The sequence below is a fragment of the Ammospiza caudacuta genome, chromosome 2 (genome assembly GCF_027887145.1).
Source record: "Ammospiza caudacuta isolate bAmmCau1 chromosome 2, bAmmCau1.pri, whole genome shotgun sequence".
Lineage (NCBI taxonomy): Eukaryota > Metazoa > Chordata > Aves > Passeriformes > Passerellidae > Ammospiza > Ammospiza caudacuta.
This window is the reverse complement of record NC_080594.1, coordinates 15,394,577-15,420,991: the sequence shown is the minus strand read 5'-3', so window position 1 is coordinate 15,420,991 and position 26,415 is coordinate 15,394,577. Positions and strand designations below refer to the sequence as shown.

Genomic DNA, 26,415 nt, shown 5'->3' with positions numbered 1-26,415 from the left:
AGAGCGATCTGGGTGCAGGCTGCCCCAGACAGAGCAGTGCCAGAGATCTGAGCCAAAGGCAGGACTTGTCTAAGCTCACCTCCATTCATAATAACTCCTTGGAGGGAGGCTGGAGCCAGGTGGAGGTTGGGCTCTGCTCCCAGGTAACAAGCAACAGGACAAGAGGAAATGGTCTCAAGTTGCACAAGGAGAGGTTTAGACTGGATATTCTTCATGGGCAGGATTGTCAAGCTGTGGCAAAGACTGCACAGGGCAGTGGTGAAATCCCTATCCCCAGAGGGATTTTAAAGCCATGCAGATGAGGCATTTGGGACATGTTATAGACACATATTATAATATTGGCTTTTCACAGATATTAAAATGGATTTTATATGTGTAATGTTGAAGTAACTTTGTCATAAAGATATAGTTTTTATTTCTGGTGTTAATTAAGCTCAGACATAGTAGTGAAATAGTGATATAAGTATGCTTGTGTTAAAATGCCTGCTTGGATGGGATAACATCCAGTGAACACAGGATGAGGACACATGCTACAGATATGCCAACTATCAGCACTCACTGTCTGAAAACAGTGTGGACCCAGGCCCAAAACTGAAGATGATGATAAAAACGGACTAAAATCACAACCAAGGGATATGTACGCTCTAAAAAGGTGGACTCAAGGAAGGGCCATGTAAAAATATGTAAACTAGTTTGGGAAAAGTTTATTATGCATAAGGGTCTATGAATATGCAATAGCTGATGTAAGGGAAAAGGTATTTAAGGTGTATCTCCAAAGATAACAGTGTGGTTTTGGCTGAGTGCCAAGATGCACCTGGCCATAATAACCTTTGCTCTGTGGTCCTTGTCTCCTATTGTCCTTTATTCAACTTTTTAAATTTTCTCAGGAGAGTGAACGTGTTTTTCACAGACATGTTTAGTGGTGGCCTTGGCAGTGCTGATGGAATGGTTGGACTCAGTGATCTTAGGGGACTTTTCCAGCCTCAATGATTCTGTGATTCTGTTTCAAAGCCCAGCCTAAGCAGGGATAAGCACATCTATTGTGGATGTGCAGGAGCACACTGCACACTTACAAAGGTGATACACACTGCATTGATGCTCCAGAGCACTATGGCTTGGGTCCCAGCTTGGGAAATACTGAGGAGCTTCCTAAATCTTTAATTGCAATCCTCACGTTTAATTGCATTGGATGTAATAGCAGGAGTGATACAGTTCTGGAAGACAAAGTAATGTCTGTGTAAGGACACCTCTAGTTGAAATTTATTTTTTCTCTTTCCAAAGGCGGCTCTTTGAGCCATCCATCCCCAGCACTGAGTGCTCCAATACCATCCTTAAAATGAGTTTCCACAATTTGCCTGCAGGTAAGAATGAAATTAAGCCATTTCAGGCAAAGACAAGCGAAGAAAAATACCAAACCCAAGCTCAAAGTCCTCAGGGCCTAAGACTCAATAAGGGAATACAAAGCATTAGAGTAGAGAAACAATCCCCACAGGCATAATCCTGCTTTTCACTGCACTCCCAGCAGCTGCAGTCACTGTGAGTGGGAATTGCTTTTTCTCTTTGTAATTCAGCATTTGGGTGTGTGGATTTCCCTGGTTTTATTTGAGTTCTGCTCCCAGTGGAAATGCTGGCAGTGCTGCAAGGCTGACAAAGGCTGGAGGGCTCCAAGTGTGGATGTGATTTGGGTGTAAATGGACTTTATTGGCACCAGGGAATAAAGACAAAGATGCAGAGAAGAATGGAGGGGTTGAGGGAGTGATGGAGGGACAGTGGGAGAATGGGATGGAGATAGAGAGGAATGGAGGGATGAATGGAAAGATGGAGGTATGGAGTAATAAAGTGATGGAGGAATGAAGTGATGGAGAAAGAGAGAGAGGAATAGAGTGAGGTAGGGGTGGAGGGACTGATGGCAGAATGCAGAAACAGAGGGATGGCAGAAGGGTTGGAGGGCTGGCATGATGGATGGGGTGAAGGCGGAGGCAAAGCTAGAAAGGAGGGTGGGATTTGGGGCTGGGAATCCACCCTGGGAATCAGATTTCAGAAGAAGCCGTCAGCAGGAGATGGGTGGGGCTGTTTTGGTGTGGGTTTGCAACTGCAAAAGAGGCGAAAAGGAAATAATGAAGTGTGTGTGTGTGTGTGTGTGTGTGTCTGCACATACGTGTGCACACACCTGGGCAGCTCTCATATGTGTACACATAAGCAAGTATCTGTGCATGAGTGCATGCACATGGGAGCACACACATGTTGTGTCTATGTCTGTCTGCTCATGGGTGCATCTGTTCACGTGTTCACATGCATGTGTAAGGCACGTGCACATTTGTGAGACTGGACACGTGTATGCATCTGCATGTATGTGCACATGTGCATGTGTGTGCATGCATGTTCATATAGGAATGTGCTTGTGCACACAAATGTGCATATGCAGCATGTGCACGTGTGAGTGGACAGACATGTCTAGCTCTGTGTGTGTCCATATGTGTGTGCATGTTCATGCTTATGTCTGTGTGCATGTATGTGCTTGCACATGTGAGTGCAGGTGTGGATACCACTGTGCATGTGTGAGCACGGAGTGCATTTTCAGTTGTTCATGTGCATGTTTGTGATGTGTGTGCAGGGATGAGTGTTGGGAAGTGAAATACAGGTTGGATATCAGGAAAAAGTTTTTCAGGGAAAGAGTGATAAAGTTCTGGAATGGTCTGTCCGGGGAGATGGAGTCACCATCCCTGTATGTGTTTAAAAAAGACTGGATATGGTGCTCGGTGCCATGGTTTAGTTGAGGAGTTAGGGCATGGGTTGGACTTGATGATCCTGAAGATCTCTTCCAACCTCGTGATTCTGTGAATTTTGTGAATCTGTGTATGTGTACAGGTTTGAGTATACGTGCATGTGTTTGGATGTGCTTGCATGTGTGTACAGTCATGTGTGCACACGTGTGCACATCTGTGTGTACAAATGTCAGTGTGCACTGCATACACACTTACATGAGAACCTGCACATGTGAATGTGATTTGTGTGGTTCTGCATGTCCACATGTCTGTGTGCAGTTGACATGTGTGTGCACGTGCAATATGCCTGTGCACACAAGGGTGCCTTGCATGTGTGTTTGCATTCCTGTACATGAGTGAGTGTGTGCAGGTGTGAGTGACCATGCACGCATGTGCACAAACACATGGGCACCCTGCACACATGTGTGCAGGTATGTGACCACGCATTAGTGTGTCTGCACACATGCATGGGCATTTCCTGCATGTTTGTGCTCTGGTATCTGTCCTTGCAGTTACATGCAGGCATACATGGGCATGTCTGCACATGTGCGTGCAGCTGTGTGTGACTGTGCAGATGTGTGCACACAAACACACACATCTCTTACGTATGTATGCAGGTGTGTGTGTGACCACACGTGTTTGCACACATGGGCACCTTGCAAATATGTGTGGATGTGTGTGATCAGTTGTGCAGGTGTGTCCACACATGCGTGTATGTGACTCGCCCATGTGTGTACAGGTGTGTGACGATGCACGTGTGCGCACACAGAGGAGTGTTTGTTAGGTTTGCCTGTTTGGTATGCATGTGTGCAGGCGTGTGATTGTGCAGGTGTGTCTGAAGTATGCAGGTCTGTGCGCACATGGATGTGTCTCCTCCTGTGTGTGCAGCTGTGCAGGTCTGTGGCAGTGCGGCTGCGTGCACACACACACGAGCTTTATAAAATGAGCATGTGCAGGTTTCTGTCACCCTGCATGCAAGTGAGTGCACACCTGAGTGCCGTGTACATGTGTGTGCAGGCCTGTGACCAAGCATGCGTGTGCACACGTGCATGGGTGTGTTTCACATGTGTTTACAAGTGTGTGCGGCCGTGCAGGTGTGGGCACACACACATAGCCATCCTCACATGTGTGTGAGCTGTGTAGCCGTGCAGATGTGGGCACACCCATGGCCATGTATGACACCGTGTGTCGTGCGGGGACGTGCAGGTGTGTCCCGCGTGTGCGTGCCGTGTCCGTGTGCGTGCAAGCCCCTCCCGCTGTCCCCGCCTCCGCGTTGCGGGCGGAGCGCGGAGCTCGGGGCGGGGAGCGGTGCGGGGCTCGGAGCGCGGAGCGGTCGCTCCCGGCGCGGGGCCGCCATGGCGTGGCCCTGCATCACCCGTGCCTGCTGCATCGCCCGCTTCTGGAACCAGCTGGACAAGGCGGACATCGCCGTCCCGCTCGTTTTCACCAAATACTCGGAGGCCACCGAGCACCCCGCCGCGCCCCCGCCGCGCCCCGCGGCGCCCATCGAGACCCAGCCGGGCGGCGAGGCGGCTGCGGCGGCCGCGGGAGCTGAGCCGGCTCCCGGCGCCGCCCGGCCCGGCCCGGCTCCGCACGCCTCCCCCCCGGCCGACTCGGTGATGCGGCACGACTACAAGCCTTGGAAGGTGCAGCGGCCGGAGCCGAGCTGCAAGCCCAAGAGCGAGTACCAGCCCTCGGACACTCCCTTCGAGAAGGAGACGCAGTACCAGAAGGATTTCCGTGCCTGGCCTATCCCCAAGCGGGGCGACCATCCCTGGATCCCCAAACCGGGACCTTCCCCCGTCCTGGCCCTGGACCGCGCTCCCCCGGAGAAGCCGGCTCAGGAGAAGCGGCGGAAGGTGCACATCGCTCCCGAGAAGAAGGAGGAGCACCCCGAGGCGGAGGATGAGCATCCCAAAGCAGCGCGGGCCGGGGATGGGAGAGACAAGGGTCGGAGGAAGGCGGAGGAGGCGGGCGGGCAGCCGGCGGAGCCGAGCCGAGGCCGGGCGGCTGCCGATGCTGTCAACAGGCAGATCAAAGAGGAGGTGGCGGCGGGGGTCAGCTCGTCCTACAGGTGAGAAGACATATCCTCCCCCCACCCTCGGTATCCATCCTGATCCCCACCCCGCCGGCCCCTCCTCAGCTCTTATCCAGCCCCTGTGCGCTTCCCTGGAGGAGCATCCCACTCTGGGAGTGAGGCTGTGAGACATTCCGGGGGGGCTTGGCTTGCCGATTTCCTGCGCAGGGAGTGTCCTTAAATTTCCCATCTCTCTGGGAATCGATGATGGAGCAGGAGGTATTGTGCAGGTAGTGAATACATGGACACTTTTTGTTGGCGGTTTGTTGGGTTTGGCAGCAGCTTTGAGTGTCTTTGTGTTCCCCCCCCCCTGTTCATTCCAAAATTCAAAGACACCTACCACCTTGGATTTCCGCAGGGGTAATGTTTGGGGTCACCTCTGTGGAATGTGCAAGTCACCTCTGGTCCTTGCCAAGCACATCCCTGGGTGTCAGGCTGCAGCCAGCCCAGAGGACCGGCAGCCTGACCGCATCATGGACAGATGGGTGCCCCACCCAGGGGCAGGAGCATCCCAGGAAGCGTCTCAGGCTGGCCCCGCTCAAGACAAAGCATCCCTGGATGCTCCAGGATGAGGGACACGCATCCTAGGCCGTTTGGGTGGGGCAGCCTTCAGACGCTGCCATGTTTTAATGCAGCGCAGCAGGGGATGACACATCCCTCTGTCCCCCCAGCATCTCCCCAGCTAGCTAGGAATGCATGCCCTTATTTCACTTCGGCAGCAGAGACCTTGTTTGGGATTCCGAGTGTGAAACTCCTCGCAGCGAGCCGCTGTTGTTGTTTCTCTCCGGGTCAGGGCGTTCGATGTGTTGGGAATGCAGAAACAAGTGATGGGGTGGCTGCCCTGCGTGTACGCTTGCAAGGAGGGCTTGCTGCAGTTGTGTTTTCCAGCACTTTCTTTGGCGGAGCCCACCCCTGCCAGGGTGGAAGTGGCATAGAGCAAAGCTGCGGTGACAAAAAGTGTGATTGCAGCCGTTTTGCTTTTCCTTATAGCTGTGTGAATGCTGAGGTGTTTATGCCTCTGAATGATTTATTTTCCTTCTTGGGGAGATTAGAGGTGACACCGGGCCATCAAGCAGGCAACACATTCATGCAGATTTCAGATGAAGCTGGGACTTGCCTCCTCTGTCCCACTGAGCAAAGCTGACAGTCATCTGCTTTCCCCCCTCCCTAAGTGGGAAACAGTTCAAGCAGTGAGATCCTGATTTTTGCTGTCATTTGGCATCAGTTCTTAACTCTCACTGGGTAATGCTGGAGGCTCAGGTGCATGCAGGTGTGATGGTGGTGCTTGGCTGAGACACGAGAAAGTGCCCAGGGATTTTTGGGGCCTCTGTTTTGCAGGGTTGAAGAATGTTGGGAAAGGAGTCTCTGGGAGTGACACAGCCCTGAAATCTGCTGTGAACTGAGACTCAGCTTTTTGTCTGCTCACCTTGTAAGGTCTGGGCTGGAGACAGCAGGGCTAAAGCAGAAAGCTCTCTCCTGGAACTGGAGAGCTGATGTGTTGTTTCTGGTCCACTGCTACAAAGGATAATGGGATTTATTTGCATATTTAAATGCAGATTGCTCACCTTCCTATCCCTCCACTCTGCACCTAAGGCACTGGGCTAGGATTCCTCCCCAAGGAAAGGGGTTGGATCAGCAGGGATGTTAAACCTAAGAGGAACTAGAAGGATTCTTTGTGCTGCTTGTTGGCTTTCACAATACTCTCAGGGCTTCTCTTTCCGCCTGGGAAAGTGCTCTCCCACTTCCATGTTTTTCTTCCTTGCAGAAATGTTTGCTCTGACGCTCAGCCATAGAACATAAGCGCCTCTTCATTAATGCCTAAGTGATGTTTTGGCTAATTGTTCTCATTTTCTGTTCAAATTAGGCATCTTCTAAGTGTTGTTTATTGTTTGGATTCTTATAAAAAACCCAAATTCTCCCAATTCTAATTACGGCCAAGAGCCTGGCTGCTGACATGCTGGGTGGATGTTGTACATCTCCAGGGATGGAGACTCACAGCCTATTGGGGCAACCTTATGGGCCACCCAGCAGCCAAAAATTACCCCCTCATGACCTCTTGCTAGAGAGCAGCAAGGGTGGCTCACATGGGGCTTTGTTCCTTGTGCATGGATGAAGGTTCTCCATCAGCAGAGAGTCAGGGGGAGATTCCCTTACAGTCCTCTGTTACTGCTGCAAACCCATGTTTCCAAGGCTGGGAAACAATTCCTTGGTGAAACCAAAGAGCAGACCAGCAGGAGTTTTTAAGCTTGCTCTGTCCCACTGGGTATTATTTCCATGTGAGGAATACCTGAGAGCAAGGGATAGAGTCAGCAACTAGCCCAAGGTCATGGGGGAAGTCCATGCTAAAGGGAAGAATTCTCTTTTTTAACCTCTGTGTTCCTGGACAGATGAATATCACGGAGACCATGTGCTTGTGACCTCCTCCCAGCTCCACACAGAGGTGGTGCCTGGTGGTGATGTCCATGGAAGATGGAGGTTCCTCCCAGCGAGAGGGATGGGGGATTTGTTTGTATCAGCATTTGAGCCAGAAGCCTTCAGTGAGGCCAGAGGGGCAGGAGTGTGGATGTCTGCCAGAGACTGCCTGTGCCCAGGGATCCTACAGAATAAATAGGATTTATTTCCAGTATTTCTAGCATTTATTTCTCTTATTCATAGTATTTACATTATTTTTTTTTATATGCATATATCCATTAACTATAATTTATTAGCTATTCAGTTATATATGGGATTTATTTATGGACTTTTTCCCACTGCTCTCACTGGGTGTGCAATGGTCGAGCAAGGGGCTTCTTGCCTCAGTTTCCCTCCCCAGCACATGAGCTGCCCAAGTTTATAGGTAGCCAAGGCAGGTTACATCTCCTTCACTCCCCCTTCCCTTCCCTTTGGTCCTGCTTCTCCTTTCCCTTTGGTCCTGCTTCCCAGGGTGGCCTGTGGACCCTGAAGGACACCAAGGAGCAGGAAATCCTTCAGCCAGGTCAGTGACAAGCCCCACTGAAAGCCTCTGGTGGTGGATGAAGCTGTTTCTTGTTCAATTTTGTGAGGGCTTTATCTGTGTTGGGTGAGGGGATTTCTCCTCCTGAACTTCTGGATGGGATGGGCAGAGCATTTCTCCCAAAGGATGGAGTGGACTGGACTTGGCTCTGGGGGTTTGGGATCACAGGGAACAAGCAACAAAATGTCCTCACAGTGGCATTTGCTGGTGGATGTGAAACAATTAAAAGCACATTTGGCAAAAATAAAAGAAGGAATGAATGAATGCTTTCCATTTTTATCTGGAAATTATGGGAAAATGATAGAATTAGGTGTTTCTTGGGTGTTGTTTCCCCCTTCTTCTTTGTCTTGCATTCTGCTTCTTTTGTTATCTTTATTCCCTGAAAATAAAAAGATACAAAACTTAAAGGAAACATTTACCCCCTTTGTAAGGTATCAAAATGAGTACTAAGAAAATTAATTTCCCCCAAGAAGTAATACTGTGAAACCAGATTTAATTTTTTTTTTTTACCAAACCAATTATTTTTTCCCTCCCACCAACTTCCTTTCCTAGCAGAGGAAACAAGACAATAAAGGCTTCAATGGAAAATTTTGGGCTGCTTCTAGTACTAATGAATTGCCTGTTGCTAATGTTCTGTCATTCATCCCAAACCCTGGAGGTACTGAGGATGTGGAGCAAATGAGAATCTGTAGTAGCTACAGAGATGAATGAGTCAGCACTGGACACTTGCTGCCTGCTTTTCAGAGACACAGCAGAGATTATCTGGGGAGGGATGTCCACACAGGAAGGCTGGACCAAGGTACAGAAGGGCAGGAAATCCATGCTCCTCCTTGTTCTGAAGACAGGATGGGAGAGCTGGGGGTGCTCAGCCTGGACGGGAGAAGGATCTGGGGAGACCTCAGAGCCCCTGTCAGTGCCTAAAGGGGCTCCAGGAGCCAGAGAGGGACTTTGGGCAAGGGTCTGGAGGGGCAGAACAAGGGGGAATGGCATGCCACTGTCAGAGGGCAGGGTTAGAAGGGATACCAGGGAGAAATTCTTGGCTGTGTATCACAGACATCTTTTATAAAAAATCCTTTCCTTAGGATTTTTCTTCCTGAGAAGCTGAGAGGCCTCAGGAACAAAATGTAAACAATGATTATCTGCTGCTGTAGATGCAACAGGTGGATCTGTGATTGGCCCAGGTTGGTTGTTTTAATTAATGGCCAATCACAGTCAGCTAGCTCGGGCTCTCTGTCTGAGACACAAGGCTTTGTTACCATTCTTTGTTTTTCTATTCTTAGCTAGCCTTCTGATGAAATCCTTTCTTCTATTCCTTTTAATATATTTTAATATAATATATATCATAAAACAATAAATCAAGCCATCTGAAACATGGAGTCAGATCCTCCTCTCTTCCCTCATCCTAAGACCCCTGTGAACAGGGTCACAGATGTGAGGGTGCACAGGTACCCAGAGAAGCTGTGGTGCCTCATCCATGGAAGGGTCCAAGGCCAGGTTGGACAGGGCTTGGAGCAACCTGGTCTGCTGGAAGGTGTCCCTGCCCATAGCAGGGCAGTGGAACAAGATAAGCTTTGAGGTCCCTTCCAACCCAAGCCATTCTGTGTTTCTGTGATTTTATCTAACCTATTCTTGAAAATCTCCAGTGGAGGACATTTCCTATCTTGGTGAAAATGCTAATAACACTGCTTATGCTGTAAGATGGGAGATTTTCCATTGCCTTCTGAAATTTCTGATCAGATCCATAGCAATGTCTGTACTAGTAAAGTAAAAGAGTCCCAGGACATGTTCCTGGATGTGGAAGCATCATGTACACTCCAGTTCCTAGAACTGTCCCTAGCCCTCTTCTCACACTGAGTTTGGTAGCACACACTCCCAAGCCAAGAACTTATCCCTACAATCAGTCTGGATGCAACCACCTTCGTTTGAGAGGTTAAAGAGGTTTAATAGCATGAGTGAGGGCTATCCCAGACTCCACTGCTGGAGAACGTTCCTGAGCAGATACCATTCTCCAAATCCTTGTTCTTTCAGCTATGAGAGTGTGTATTAAAGTAACTGTGTAGGCAGAGGGATCCAGTTTTCTGAGGTGGAAGGGAAGGGGCAGGATGTTTTCTTCCATCCAGAAAAGGCCATTCAGAGAGGTGTTGGCAGCTCTGGCAAAGGCTGAGCTCTGTCTCAGGGGTCACTTGATACAAACCTTCAGTGGCAGGAGGAGACACAGTGTCTGCTGATTCCACAGGGATGGGTTGTATGAGTAACTAATGGCTAATGGCCCTAGTGTTTATTAAGACACAGAGCATGGAGATGGATGATACAAGCTTTGCTGGTTTGGCACTGCCTGGTTTTTGGAAGTGCAGGGTGGCCACAGGGGTGGCTTCTGTGAGAAGGTGCTGGAAGCTTCCACCATTTCTGGCAGAGCCATGCCCTGATGGCTCTGAAGATGGACATGCTGCTGGCCAAGGCTGGGAAAATTAGAGATGGTGGAAACGCCTTTGTGATAACACATTTAAGGAGAAAATCAAAACAAAGTGGGACACAGTGTTTTTGTAGCCAGAGAAAAGGAGGAGGTGAGAACACGAGAGGAAAATGACATGGAGGCACCAAAGGCAGTGGGGCAGGAGGTGCTCCAGGTGTCAGAGCCAAGATTCCTCTGCAGGCCATGGTGATGTCCACGGTGAAGCAGCTGTGCCCCTGCAGCCCATGGATCCATGGGGAATGCAGAGATCCACCCACAGCCCGTGGGGGAGATGCCCACGCTGGAGCGAGTGGATGCCTGGAGGAGGCTGTGATCCAGTGGGAGACCTGGTGGAGAGAGGGGGCCCTGCTCCCAGGCTGGAGCAGCCTGTCCTTGGAGGGCTGCACCCCGTGGAAGAGTGACCCATGGTGCAGCAGTTTTGGGAGGAATGTTGGCCCATGGAAGATGCTCACATTGCAGCAGTTTTGGGAGGTGTGGTGCTTGTGAGATTGGAACCATGCTGGAGAAGTTCACAGAAAACTGTCTCCCGTGGGAAGGGACCCCATGACATAGCAGGAGAAGGACTTCTCTCCCTGAGCAGTGGAAGAAGATCTCAGGTCATGAACTGACCAAACCCCACCCGCTGTCTCCCTGAGCTGTTGGTGGGAAGGAGGAAGGAATGGGGATAAAAGGTGTTTAAAGGGCTTATTTTACTTATCATTATCCTCCTCTGACTTTGTTAGCAATAAATTCATTTTGTACTTTTAAGTTGAGCCTGTTCTACCCTTGGAGTGTTTTCTCCGAGTCCTTATCTCAACTCATGAACCCTTCATTTAATTTTTTTGCTCTGCCCAGCTGTAGCAGGGGAGGGTGAGTGAGCAGCATCTGTGGTGGTTGCCTTCCATCTGGCCAGTGTCAGACCACAACATGCAGGCAGAGAGCTGTTCTGCCACACTTTTGATCTCCTCTGGATGCAGTCCATCAGCTGGGAAAGACCAGTGGTGTCTCCAACCTGGGGACATTTGCAAGATCCAAGTTGGAGTACGTGGCAATGTATTCCCTGCAGTCAGTTCAAGGTGGACAACATCCAGCTCCAAAAGCCAAAGGGGAGCTGCTCAGCAATGTAGGTAAAACTGAATTTTGCTGCTTTGACTGTGCGGACTGGAGCTGGTCAGTGCATGCCTTAGGACATGGTAGGGCAGGAGGAAGAGATGGAGGTGGCATTCAGGTGATGGAGTCAACATGCTTGAGCAACTATTCCTCTGCTCCTGCTCAGCTGGGTCACCTCAGAGAGACCTTTGGGCACATGGAGCTGGATGGGACCCTCTGAACCCCGAAGTCCAATTGTCTGGTTTGTTATTTAGTCTTTATGAGTAACACCCAAGGCGGTGTCTCAGAAATGCAGAATTTTTAGTTGCATTATGCCAGCAGGAAGGCTGTGCCGAGACCTCACTCTCTGATGATTTGCAACTCATTTACAGTCTGGGCCAATGGACAGGCTGTAGTTTGCTGTTTTATTTGGTTTATTTCTCTCTTATATTTTTTCTGTTTTATTGGTGTACTTAGTGACTTTCCCCTGCCCAAATGTCACTGCTCAGTGTCTCCAGGTACAGTATCCACATCGTTTGGCTCTGTAGCTAAGAAGTAAACATTTTTACTTCCTGGTATCAGCCTTGTCTCTCTAGCTCTTCCTAGATGAAATCTCGTTTTCTTAAACAGAGATGGACACTACTGCCCTTTGGAGATGAGGTCCTCATTCCTACTAAAGACTCACGAGTCGTGTTTGTGGGCATCATGGATTCATTATGAATCCCTCATTTACTCTTTGATAACAAGGATGTCCATACTGTTCTCCTTCTTCTCCTCCTTAGGCAGTTACATCCCGTAGCAATAAATTCTGGTGATTCGTACCAAGCCTAGAATTCACTACTAGTTCTCATTCCATTTTGAACATGGCAGTCAAGGTCAATCCCCTCCTTCCCCTGTGATTTCCCAATCCTACACATTGGTGCTCCCAGTTGCATTGTGTCATTATGTGTCATCAACGTTGCCCTACTTTTTTAGTGCCAAAGTCAACCTCCATAATGTTAAACACTGCTAACCTTCTTCCAGGCTGCAGCTCAGCCTTCCAACATTCATCACTGTCATTTTCCTTGCCTGGGTTCCCATTCTGCTGATGTTCATGTTCACTGGCTTAATTAATAATTTCTCACGTGGCCCTGGATAAAATGTTTTGTTGAAACCAAATAGATTTTCACATTTCTTTTGTCTGTTAAGTCAGTTATCGTGTCAAACATCTCCCCTTCCACACACTTCTGTGTCTGGTGAGACCACCACCTTCTTTGGGATGCACGAGCTGATGATGCTGGAGGCCAGATCACACTTTTACTTGGTGGCTTCAAGCCACCACTGTAACACAAAGTAAATAAAGAGGAGAGAGATCAACTAGTTTAGATTACCCATCCTTTCTTTTTTCAAATAAATCACTAAGACATATAATGTTATAAATACATCTCGTCTTGCATTTAGAGCATGACCTTTCCTTTTCCTGTCTCCTGCCAGCTAAACAACTTCTGCACTCAATCTTGCATCAATCTCACTGTTCTTTGCTCTGATCTGAATGTATTTATATATATATGTATGTACATATATATATATATATATATATATATATATATTCATATGGTGTCTTTGGCTAAGCCTTGCTCCACTGGGGCAAGAGCAGGGATGCTCTTCTGCTATCATGGTCAGCACCAACCAGGAGGGAAAGGGACATTTTAGGAAAGTTTTATAGAATGGAATTTTTATTTCTCTTGTTGTATAACTCAATAATCTGGGTATCCTGCCAATGTCCTTTATATATACATATATATAGGTGTATATAGGCGTATATATATGGTATATGTGTATATACATATATAAAGGACATTGGAAGTATATATAATAATTTGTAATTATATATTATTTATTTCTATAGACTAATATATTTTATATACTAATGTTTTATATATTATGTTTATATCTATGTATATCTATTTTTATATATTACTGAAATACTATACACACAAACTGGGCTGTTCACCAAGTTACTCCTTTAGACTCCAACTCATTTTTTCTCCCTAAATCCAGCATTGCAGGTGTTCTATTGCAAACAAATTTTGCTTTTTATTAATAACTGCTTTATTTTGATTAATAGCTCATTATATGGTGTTCTGGATTTCAAGATAAGTGTCTATTGCCCCCTTAGAGGTAGGGCAGTTATCTTCTGTTAATTGGGCAGTTTGCTTTATCTCTTCCACAAACCAATCCTCCCTCTGGGAAATATCTTCTGTTAATGGGCCATTGAGTGTCACTGCATGGCTGATAAAATTACAGCATCCCATTGTGGGATGCTCTGCCCAGGAGGAGGAGCCAAGCATTCCTAACTGGATATAATTGAGATTTTGGGACACCAGAGCAGCCTTTTTCACTGGATTTCCAGAGGAAGACCTGGCCCATCCACACCACCACTGGATCTTCAGAGGAAAACGACACCCTTCCACAGGATCCCTGCTCCAACAGAACCACACCTGACACTCCAGGAGGATTATTAAATTTAATAATCTTTAAATTTAACACACTGTGGTTTTGCGTTGCAGCCAGGTGTGTCTGTCCAGCCCATCCTATCTCAGTCTTGGGTCTTGATGTCTAGTGGTCCATCAGTGGTGATGTACACATCATCATCAGTGGTGATGTACACATCATCATCTTTCTCACACCCTCTTGGGCAGTAGGGGTGCTCCTAGGAGTTAGTGCTAGGATCTAGTAACCAGGCTTTGGGCTATGTCACACTGATATTTAATATGGAAATTGGGTGGGAAATCAAACTGGATGGTTGTGTAAAATTGGTCTTTTCATGTCAGACTTGGGACATGATGCAAAATAGGAGGAAACAGAGACTTGACTTGTAATTATGGCCTGGGAAAAGTGAAGATGTGAAGGTGGTGCACTGCTGTACCCCACTTTCATACCCATGTTGCTCTAATGAAGGGAGCTGTAAACACTGAAATAGAGGCTGTATTTTGTTTTAAAGTCTCCAAACACTTGCAAACAGTTCTGATTTAACCTGGGTCCCCAGTCTGGATTTCAGCAAACACCACATTCCAGCCCACAGAAGTATTACTGGGTCCTGAAGTCTGGCAATGTCCAGGTTCAGGGTTATGCCCTTGACATAGAAACTGCATTTATGTGCTGTGCAGAAGGGGAAATGAGGGGAATCACCATGACCTCAATTGCTGTGCACACTGCATCCTTCTTTGCTGTGTGTAAACATCCCGTGGGAAGCTGCACAGGAGCTGGAAATGTGTTCAAGCTTCCACAGGAACAAATGATCAAGGATATTATACTTTTGAAATATTATAGGAAATTACTGTATGAAGTTCAGTGTAAGATGTTGTGGAAGGAGAAGATATTTATTTATAAAATATATTGAAAACTAGATTTTTCCTCTTTTTCCTTTGATTTCATTAATTTACACTCACCCTGCAGGTAGACAGATGTCCATGTTCAGGTGATCTGACAAGATCACTGGTGGACAGCCTGAGGGACACCAGCTTTCGAGTTCTTATGTCATTCCTTGGGTTTTTCTCAGCTGATGACTACAAATTCAGTTTTGTGCAGGTCTTTCATGTCACTTAGGGGTCATTTATCTCAGATTCATCCTTGAATAGCCCATCAATAGGACTCTCTGATGCTGACCACATCCAAGGATGGGGCAGCCACAGCTGCTCTGGGCAACCTGTGGCCAGGACCATACAAGGAAGAATTTCTTCCCAATATTCCATCTAACCCTGCCCTCTGGCAGTGGGAAGCCACTCTCCCTTGTCCTGTTTCTCCAGGCGCTTGTCCAAAGTCACTCTCCAGCTCTCTTGGAGCCTCTTTAGGTGTAGGATGCCTTAAATATCCAACAGGCAATTTGCATTTGCAGCACTATGTTCCTCCTGTAATTCTAACTGGTACTTTGTGTAGTGGTTTTGGTTTGCCAATTTCAGATTTCCCCAATTTTGAGATTTCCCCAGTTAATGCACTGATGAGTGTGGGGGGTTCAGCACTGGCCAATCACCAGTGCACTCATTTCCTGCTGTGAGACAGGATTAGGAGAAAGACAAAGCAGGCTCCAAACTTTAAAAGGGTATAAAGAAAATTTTATTAAAAGCAACTAAAAGAAAAAAATAGTAAGAATCAAAACAAGCCCTTCAGAACACTTTTCCTCCCCCCACAATCTTTTCTCTCCCACTGACAATGTAAAGAAACAAAACTTTAAATTTCCAGTCAGTTTACCACCTCTAAAATAGTCTTTCTTCAGTTCCTTTAGGGAGACAAGTCCCTCTTGTTAAGGTATTGGAGACTTCTCCACAAGAGGGAAAAAACAGTTCTCTCACAGCTCTCAATTTTCTCACCCCTAGCAGCCACCCAGGGAAATCTGCCATCATGAAATCCTTACTATTGCCACAAGCCTTCCCACAGCTTGTCAATGGGCCATGTCAACTTATGGGGCATTGTTTTAAAGATGAGCTGTTCAAAGGCAAAAGTTCTCATTATCTAGCTCTAAAATCATGTTAAACCCTGGGAACAGAGATCTTCTTCTCCTGGAAGCACAGGACTACTCTCTTTCTCTGTTCAAACTTCCCATGGGATCACAGCCATTTCAACATCTGCTTACTTTAACATGAAGGCCTTCACTCAATATCTATTTGAACACTTCCATCTCCCCATGGTTTCATGCATCATAAGGAAAAAAGAGTCCTTTCTCCATAGCTTACAAGAGGATTTCAGCTCCATAAATAAGGCATCTTCTCACCCCTCCCATCTGGGACTTGAATTCTTCCTCACTGACCTCAATATCTTCATGTTGTTCCTTTACATGCTTGCATCTTGCTCCTTTCTCTCACTCGAGGGAGGATTGAAGCATTGAAAGGGTTATCTTTGCATGAAAAACACCAATCACTTGTGTTAAAATTTTAGAAGTTTAATAGTAATAAAATAATAAAAAAAAAAATTAGGACAATAAGATTTTGGACAATCATGGTTAGGACAAAAAAAGACAATAAAAAGAAAAAAATTATGGATGTCTGGGTGCTTTTTGCACTCTGCCACAAAAGCACTCTTCGCTAACGAAGGATTAACCATTAAAAGCAATAGCCTGATAGCCTGTTGCATATTCATATATCTCATACATGATTCAAACATTCTTTTCGAACAAAGGGTGTCTCCTGCTTAATTGCTGTTCCCCCCCCTCCCCATCACTTCTTGGCTCCTAGAAGTCTAGAAGAAGTCTGGATTGTTCAGATAAGGAGACAACAATTCTTCTCTTGAGATTTTGGGGTCTTGTTGGTGTTACCTTTATGTGAAGAATTTCTTGGTTATCTTATCTATTCCTTGAGCTAGTTACAAAAAGTATCTTACATCACATAGTTTCTATTTTAGAATTGTGCTATAGCCTAAAAACTATACTCACCACACTACTTAAAAATATTAATACAGCACAACTAAAAAAATCAATACAGTGTAACTTTCCAACACAACACATATAATATTCATTTTAATATTTGTGAAGAGTCAATCATATAGTATGCATTTTTCACACTTTGCATCACTTCCCTGAATTTCCTCCCATTCCAAACCATGACACTTTATTACAGGTAAGAGATTATAGATTATAAAGGCAAAATGTGGCATTAGGACCCTACCAGGTCAGAGCCTGTCCAGAGTCATATTTCATCCATGTAATCTTGAGCTGAGTCCTTCACTTATGTTTGGCTAAATAATTTTGGTTGAATTGGAATTCAAAGAGCTCTTGACATATTGAAGAAATTTCTTGAAACAAAGAAGCAGCAGTTTAGGAGAGGGAGGGCAGGGATCAGCAGTGGTGCTGGTGCAGATGGGGACAGCTGGTGGAGGAACAATTCTGCAGGGAATCACAAATCACATGCCAGTAATTGTTACTTCATTTTCAAAAATAATAAACTAAGAACAAAAGCACTCCAAATGAAATACTTTGTGGTGAGTACTGAGATACATGGAAAGGAGGTGACATCTTACCACATTAGTCAAGACTTGGGTAAATTGTTTTTTGTTCAGGTTTTGGTTTTGTACTTCAGCAGTCATGGACCAGAGAAGGTTCTGAGGATACTCATTAGAGAGGCCAGGAGTGTAGCAGACATGGTCATTGCAGGAAGCTGGAAAGTATGGAATGGTTTTGGAAGAGAGAAATGGATAATTATCTTTGTATCTATGAAATGTAACAGTGGGTTAGGATGCTCAAACCTGCTGGTGTCACAGCCCAGAGGAGCAAAACTTGGATGTCAAAAGTTAAAAATGTATTAAGTGCATTGCTGGACAAAGTTCAAGGGATATTGTGCATCTCTGGAGATGCCAGGAGGATATCTCCACAGTCTCCCTCTCTGAATGTAGGAGAAAGGAAAATCATCACTCATTCTCTGCATTGATCTTTTGCCTGCAGTGACCTTGGTGCTGCTAGCTTTTCTTTATGCTCCCCAGGGCATAGGTTGGACCAAGCAATTACAATTTTAATAAAAGCTGCCTGGGGTTTTGTGTGGTGACATTTGATTTCTGTTATTTTGATGGCTTCTGCTGATCATCAATCATTGTCCCAGTACCCTCTCTCCTCCCTGTCATGCTCTCAGTCTTCCATCCCATGTTGGGGTCCAGCTGTTGGAGTTTTATTCCATGTTGGACCTTGTGTATTTTTGCAACCAAGACAAATAACCTGTTAGTGGGCTCACAGCTATTACTGCGCCTGAGTGGGTCGCAGCTGGTGATAGAGAGACAGTGAATCTTGTATCTTGATCAGAAGGCATATTTATTAAGATATTATATATAATACATTATGACTATACTAACAGAATATAGAGAGAGGTTTTGCAGAGCTGCTAGCTAAGCTAAGAATAGATAGAAAAGAATCTACAAAAAAGTTGTGCTCAAGGACTCAGTCCCCTAGCTTGCACTGGTGATTGGCCCTTAATTTTAAACATAGAAAATGAGCCAATCAAGGTGTTCCTGTTGCATTCCCCAGCAGCTGATAATAATTGTTTACCTTCTCTTCGGGGGCCTCTGGCCTCCCGAAGACACAGAAATCTGAAAGAAAGGATTTCTGTGGAGAAATGTCTGCAACACACAGCCTCCTCCCGTTCATGTTGACTTGAAATCAAAAGCGTCATTGCTTGACAGCAGAGCTTAATGTGGGACCACTGAACCTGCCCTGCCTGGCTGGAAAACACTTCATGGTGCTCAGAAAGTGTGTGGATGTGGCACTTGTGTTCATGGGTTAATAGTGGGCCTGGCAGGGCTGGGCTAATGGCTGAACTTGATGATCACAGAAGTATTTTCCAATAGAAATGATTCTATGATTCTATGACTCAAGAGCAGGCTTCATGTGGCTGTTGCAGAGATCAATGGAAAACCCTATTCAGGTCAGGATCAGGATTTGACCAAACAGGACAGAGTACAGCCAAGAATGACCCCATTGAATTGCTTTAGCAATGACAGCTTCCAAGCAATCATTTTCCATCCTCCTTTGGGTTGATTTTTTTCTTGGCTAGCATGGTTGGGGTTTCTTTTTGCAATGCAAAATTGAATTATTACTTAATATAAACATTTTATGAACTGCTACAGGAGGTGAATTATTTATGGGAAGGGAAGGAGTGCTTTTTCTGAGCCTTTCTGCTCTGTCAGTTGCAATCAATCTGAGAGTGTGTTTAAAGCTTGCATGCTCTGCTTGGGAGACAAGAACTCTGCCTTTTTCCATCATCTCTTCTCTCAATTAAATATCTGCTTAATACATTTGTCCCTAGCATGTTTTAGTTTTTGATTAAGTTTGGAACAACTCCAAAGGAAGAAGTATCTGTAGATCGCCTCATTTTCAGATGAGACAAATAATTTACCCAGCAGGATACAAATGGCTTGGAGAGGCTGTAAACATCTGCTGTGTGCACAAAAGTGCATTGTACCAACAAATCCTCCTTCTAGTTCTTCACAGAAGACTTATAAAAGTAGTGCTTCTGTTTTTTAGTTCTTAAATTTACTGCCTGGGAGCTTTTTTTTCTTTAAGAAAGGGATTGCTGTGCACACTTTTGTGTGCTGGCAGCTGGGTTTGGCAGGTAGGTCTGGCATGGGTGATGCATGCAGAGACTGCACAGTGGAGGAATATTTTTATTCAGATTTATGTTAATGGTACCTTTCTTGGGCAGTGGGCTTCTATCATCCAGATATGTTTTTAAGGCTATTTACATCCACATTAAATGGCACCATCATCTAGTCCAGGTGTATCTGGCCACAGGAGCATCAGTGCAGCCCTGTCTCTGAGCAAGCAGCCCATTTGCAACCTCCTCCAGATGTTTCAGGCACCTGGAGGTGCCAAGAGACCCCAGGACATCAGATCCCTGAGTGGTAACATCCCATCAGCTTTGCAAATCATGACAATGCAAGATGCTCCCCAAAATGGGAACAGGCCCTGAGTCTCTTGAGTGTTTCTGTGGTTTTCTCCCAGCTGTGCAGCTCTCCAGGCTTTGATTGCTGCACACAATATTTACAGAGCTCCTTTGCTGGCACAGGCAGCTGTGCACACAGCCTAGGATCTTTTTTCTCATGTGTGTGTCAATGGTGTGTCTCCCTGATATTTTAGGTGTGTTCACCATGATGCTTTTGATGGAGCACAGTGGGGCCCTCTAGACATGAGCACCTTTGATATAAAGACGCAACTCATTTGGTTTGAGCTTTGCTTTCAGAGCTTTATACTCTATGCAAACACTGGAGGAGCCCTTGAAAATAACCAATTAATTATCAAACAGCTTTTCTTCCACAACATGCTTTCTCACATATAAAGTTTTCCATATAAAGCTTTCCTACTGTCATCCTTACCCCTTTTTTATTTCACTGTGATGGCTTTGGTGTGGACAGGATGGTACCTGCAGAGACCACTAGCTGCTTTGTTCACTCATATCAACTTTGTTCACTCATATCACTTTGATAAACTCAGTCCTTGTTTTTAAGCAGTTAGGAGGAGATTTCACAATAGAGCATCTATTCCAGTGCCTTCTGCTGTCTCTTCCCCATATTCCCCCAAGGCAGCTTTGGTGGTCCCAGTATTTACAGATTTGGTACCATGGGGCTAATCAGGTTGTTACAGAGCTGGAGTCAGTGAGTCCTCCCCATTACATTATTGATTTCTAAGTGATCCTGGCAATTTCCCAAGCTTGGGGTAGAAAAATGCAGAGCATTTTTTCATTTCCTGCAATTCATCTGACTTTTGTGTCTCCCTGTGGTAGGGATAGCTTCTAAAGAAAGATATGTTAACTGAAGTGGAATGAACTGAGTATTACACTGTTGAAAGTGATAAACTGTATTGGCCTTTATTCTGCTCTCCATTGCACCAACACTGTCCCAGTGACTTGTGCTGGTGTGTTGTATGGTTTCCTAAAAAAATGCATGGGCATCCTAAGCTTTGTCTCTTCCAAAGAAGTTTTCCCAACTCCTAGTTCTCCCACGCTGTGCCCTGAAACTCTGTGTTCATCCCACTTCAGTCACAAAGTCTCAGAATGGTTTGGGTTGGAAGGGACCTTAAAAGCTCACCCAGTTCCACCCCCTGCCATGGACAGGGACACTTTCCACTAGACCAGGTTACTCCAAGCTCCATCCAGCTTGGCTTGGACACTTCAGGGATAGGGCAGCAACAGCTGCTCTGGGCAGGGCCTTAACACTCTCACAGGGAGGAATTTCTTCCCTATATCTAATCTAAATCACCCTGCTTTCAGTTTAAACCCCCTCTGCCTTGTCCTAGATTTTCACAGTGCTTTTTAGAATAACCTTCCTCACAGCACCCAGGGCAATTTCAATGGAATAATCTACATTTCCTCTCCAGTAATTCCACATATGTTATGCGAACTCTGCACCTTAATGTCTCAGCACAAACCAATTTTATAACTGGATTTTGCAGCCTTTGCAATAATACAGTATGTAAGAGTAAAGATGGGAGGGGAAATCCAACTCAGCCTTTCTCTTAGCTCAGTAATCCTTTATCTTAAAATCTTTGCTCAAGTCCCAGCTCTCTTCTTTCATCTACTTAGCTCACACCCAGATCTGTTATGGTTTTTCCAGTTAAAAAGAATTACAACCTCTTAATTTCCACTACAGAAACATTCAGTGGTGGCATTGCACAGGAAGGCATCAATTGACAAGCAGAATTCAGTCAGAGCCAGTGACTTGTCACTTTTGAATGTTAAAAAATACTTTACATGCATCATATGTATAAAATTTTGTAAAGAAATAGGACAACCTCAAATACACACATGGCAGAGCAGAGGCAGATGATTGGACCAAATGTAGGTTAATCTGCATTCATCCACATCTGTATTGCATTATTCAAGGCTGTGTTGTTGTCACACTACCTATGCTGTGTGCAGCCTGACATGTGTCACACACTTGGGACATGGTTGGAAATGGGGAAATGCAGCTCATCAAGCTGCAGAAATGTTTGCTGTGGAACAGTCATCTCATTAGACCTCTTAGATAAAGTGGACAGATTGAAGGGTTTCCTGGGGAGTAGTTCTTGCAAAAAATATCTGCAACAATATTTTTATTACTATGCATTTTATATAGCGTATGTAAATATTTATATAGTATATATTAAAATGTATGTATTTTATTCATATTATGTATTTTAATAGTTATTTTATTTGTACAATAAACATAAACAATTACCTGATCTGGGCAAGCTATCTAGTTGAAAATATCCCTGCTCATTTCAGGGAAAGTGGACTATATGATCTTTCCTTTCTAACACAAACTATTCCACGAATCTGTGATTTTAAACCTCTGTACAGGGGGACTACCACTAGAAGATAAGCCTTGAGGATGGATAAAGCATCATGGATTTGAATTCTCCTTCCATTTCCAATAATAAGATATTATGCACACAAAGCATACATAAATACAAGTTTGATTTATATGTCTATATTTGACCTTATACACTAAAATGGGATAAAAATGGGTGTCTTTGGACCCTAAGCATGTGTGTGAGATTTGCTTTCACAGGAAGTACTTTTGGCTTGGAGGCTCTAAGATGTTAAAACACAAGATCACTTACATGGTACCTGGTTGTTACAACAACCCCAAGTTCAGTGATGGAACAGAAAACAAGAGGTTATCCTGGCTGCTTGGTCTCTGAGCTGAGCTTCAGGCTTTTCTGCTCTGCAGGCATCCATTGTGGTGAGAGCAGCTAGAGCTGTGACCTCAGATCAGTATCTCCCTCACCTCTGCACTGAAGGTGGACACAGGGATAATGCCAGGCAGCTGCAGAGTTAGACGATAAATTTACCTTCCATGAGCACTATGGACATTAAGTATTCTGTGCTATTCAAGACTCTGTTTGCATTGGACTTTCAGCCATGTGTCACTGCTCCAGCCCAGTGCAAGGAAAAACTTAATTACCACAGGATCAAGGCTCTGGGGAGACCTTGGGAACTCTTCTAGTACTTAAAAGGGCTCAAAGAGAGACATTGGACAAAGAGTGACAGGATGAGGGAGAATTGCTTTACTCTGACAGAGGGCAGGGTTAGCTGGGATGTTGGGAATGAAATTCTTGGCTGTGAGGGTGGTGAGGCCCTGGCACAGGTTGCCCTCAGAAGCTGTGGCTGCCCCGTGCCTGGAAGTGTTCAAGGCCAGGTTAAATGGTGCTTGGAGCAGCCTGGTCTAGTTGAAGGTGTCTCTGCCCATAGCAGGGGCTGGAACAAGACAATCTTTAATGTCCCTTCCAACCCAAACCATTCTTCAGTTCTGTGATGTGGCAGCACGGCAGGAGCTGCTGAAGCCACTGCCCTCCCGAGACAAGGGGATGGCTCAGTGCACCGAGCACACTCACCATGGGATGTTATTGGAAGGCTGACAGGGAGAAAAGCAGGAGGGGTTCTTTGTATGGCATTCCAAGGGTGTTTATTAAGAGCACACTGAAGGGAACCAGGGACAAAGAACAAAGGAGGGTCCAGGGTTATATACGGGAAAAGGGAGGCGGAGTGTCGGATCTGAGGGTCAATGGGTTGAGGGAAAGGGGTGGTACAGAGGCAGGGTTAGAGGGTAACAACTAACTGGGATTCAGGGGAGGAGCTGCAAGGAATGGGGACTAATAGGGGAAATGGGAATGGGGAACATTCTAGAACTGGGGAGGGAAAAGGAATGACACAAATTGCACCATTACCATAAAGGCACAAGAACTGTGGGAGAGCATCTCTTTGTGTCCCCTGATTTAAGGGATGTCTCAAGGCATCCCTGCCTCAGCATCCCCTTCTATGTCTTGGGATGCAACATTGTGATATTCTGGGTATTAACTGTGCCATTGGACTTGGTTTATTGCTTCTTTACATAGTGGTGAAGGTCCTTGTTCCTCAGTCCCCTTGTTCCTCACTCCCCTCCATGAATGTGCATGGGGATCTCTATTCATAACCTTCGTTTTCTCAGCATCTGCCTGTTCCCATCTTGGACATGTAAACCATTTGAAACCAGGTGACTAGTTCTTCTATGAAAGCCCACTGGAACTGCTTTCATATATTAAATGAAACTCAGATTTTGATATCTCAGTTTCAAGACAAATTTAGGAGAGAACACTCTATAATGAGTCATCTCCTCTAAAAGGGTTCCAACAATCCCTTTCCACCCATAGGAAATTAAAGTGAAAAAAACCCAAACGCAACACTTTGTTAACATACAGAATTCCACAAGGCAAGGTGGGAAAACGTAAATAACTGCTAAATATTAAATTGTCAGACCTTACACACACACACACACACACACACACACACACTGGAACAAAAACCCAAAATGGCAGGGAAAATACCTGCTACAACGTGCAGTACAAAATGGTGCTGGCTTCTCTCTCAGGATAAAAAACCCAAACAAACAGGAGCTTCTCACTGCAGTTTGAGCATCTGGGCTGGAGCCTCTTGGTGTACTTTCTGTCCCCATCTCAGTTTCCCAAAGTTTGGGGGCTGGAACAGAGCAACCCATCTCCCGCTGCTGCTGGTCATGCTTCTCTGGTCTCAGACCAGCAGCTGTTCAGTTCACCTCAAAGGCAGCTAAAAGATTGCTGCTGCTGCTGCTTCTCCAAGGCCAGGGAAGGAAAAGGATTCTCTCCTGGGCCAACAGAACCAAGCTAGGCAAGTAAAACCGAACCACACAGGGTTATAGAATGCCTCACTAGTAAGGCTTTGAAAAAACCGGCCAAAGAGCCCAAAGCTTCCCCCCCCAGCCCATCATGTGAGCAATTGCACTGTCATGCAGACTAGCAATTAAATCTAAGAGAAACACAAAGGAAGAAGGGAAATAATGATTCCCTGCATGGAGAAGCAAAATACAGCAAGTTGAATTATATTGCTGTGACAGAAAGGCTGCTTCTTGCCAACAGTGATGTCCTGACCTTTCTCCAGAAAGACCCATGCTTCTGTACCCATGAATTGGATAATAATTGAAGAAATTCAGACAAAATCTTTCTGGTCCCAACCACCACCCATCTCTATCTTTTGCCTCAAGGGCAAACCTCACAGTTCCCATGCAATGGACTGCAGTATCACCTATTGGAGAAGGGGCAGGGTTTAGGGAAAAGGAGCTGGTGATGGGCTCAAGCAGATTCACAGCAGAGCTTCCCATAAAGTCTGGGAAGAAGGGTTTCCCCAGCAATCCCTACCCAGCATATTCCTATGAGAATAACCAGACTTAATGAACTCTCCCCTAGCAGTGTGAATGGACACTGGTGCAGGTTTCCCAGGGAAGCTGTGGCTATCCCATTCCTGAAAGTGTTCAAGGCCAGGCTGTGTGGGGCTTGGGTCAACCTCATTTAGTGGAAGGTGTCCCTGCCTATGGCAGTGCAATTGGAGTGACATGAGTTTTAAGGTCCCTTCAACCATTCTGGAATTCCATGAATTTGGACCAGAGGTGTTGTCAGTAGTGCTAGGTAGTGAGATGCACTTGTCCTTTATCTCCTTGGGCAGTAGTTCTTCAGTTCTTTAACAAACCATCTGTCCTGTCTTTGCTGAAAGCTGATGCCTATGGCTTCTCTCCTCATCCTGCTGATGGATCTCCCTCAAGGACTGATGACACTGAGTTTGTGAAATGCAATGGCTTCATTTGACCTTAAAAAGCTTATTTTCCTAGCACATTTTGCTGCACCAGATTCTCCTCTTACAAGTCGCAGAATGGATTCACATGGATTCATTCATAGCTTTTGCAGCATGAAACTCTCATTCAGAAAGGTTTTTATTGTCCATATTTACCTCTATGGAGCAGCTAAGTGCCACTATGCATATGCTGAAGTTTTCTGATGAACTGAAGTAATGTATTTTTAGTTCATCTGCAAATTGTGTCTTCAGACACTTTAAATGAGGTGCTGAAAACATCTCTCTGCCAAGAATCCCACTAGAACCAAAGGCTCACAAGGCCATCAGGTCAGGGTTGTTCAGCCTTGGCACAGGCTGCCCAGGGCAGTGCAATTTAACACAGATTTAACAGGGACAGATGGTTATAGCACTTGGAAACATGGGTTAGTGGTGGGCTTGGCAGTGCTGGGGGACTGGTTGGACTTGATAATCTTAGAGGACTTTTCCATTCTTAAAGATTCAGTGATTCATTGTGCCCTTTTTGCATGGGGATGAGCAGAGGCAGGCAGCTGCCAGTTTCTCTGCATCCCATCAGATTTTTGATTACATCATTGCATTCACCATGAATTACACTAAAAAAAATCTTTGCACTTAGAGGAGAGAAGAATTTCCAATGCTATGTTGTCTTTGTAATTTCTTCCACTTTTCCTAACATGAAGGTTTCTTCTTAAGGGTTTTTATTCCTGGGACCCTAATAGATGAGCCTAGTTAATTCACATTTCCATATTTCTGTGCATTTGTGTGTGTTGTCTTGAACAGAGAGTCAGATATGGGGTGCCCTTTGACCCAGCAAACTCCCAAAAGAGCACTTTGGCTCTATTATGGATCGAGTGAGAGTGTTAGACAAGCCCTGCCTTAGGTTCAGATATTTGGCATCAGCTTTACTCAGGTGACCCACAGCTAAATCTCTCTGGCTTGCAAGTTCTTAA

The 26,415-nt window shown here is 45.6% G+C and overlaps 1 protein-coding gene across 1 annotated transcript in view; it reads left to right on the top strand.

Annotated features, from left to right (window-relative positions):
* Window positions 1–4,120: 4,120 nt before the first annotated feature.
* MAP6 (microtubule associated protein 6) overlaps window positions 4,121–26,415 on the top strand; it is a 36,744-nt gene continuing 14,449 nt past the window's right edge. The window contains exon 1 of the mRNA XM_058800155.1: window positions 4,121–4,839. Coding sequence (XP_058656138.1) covers window positions 4,121–4,839 — 719 coding nt within the window. The remainder of the gene's footprint in view (window positions 4,840–26,415) is intronic.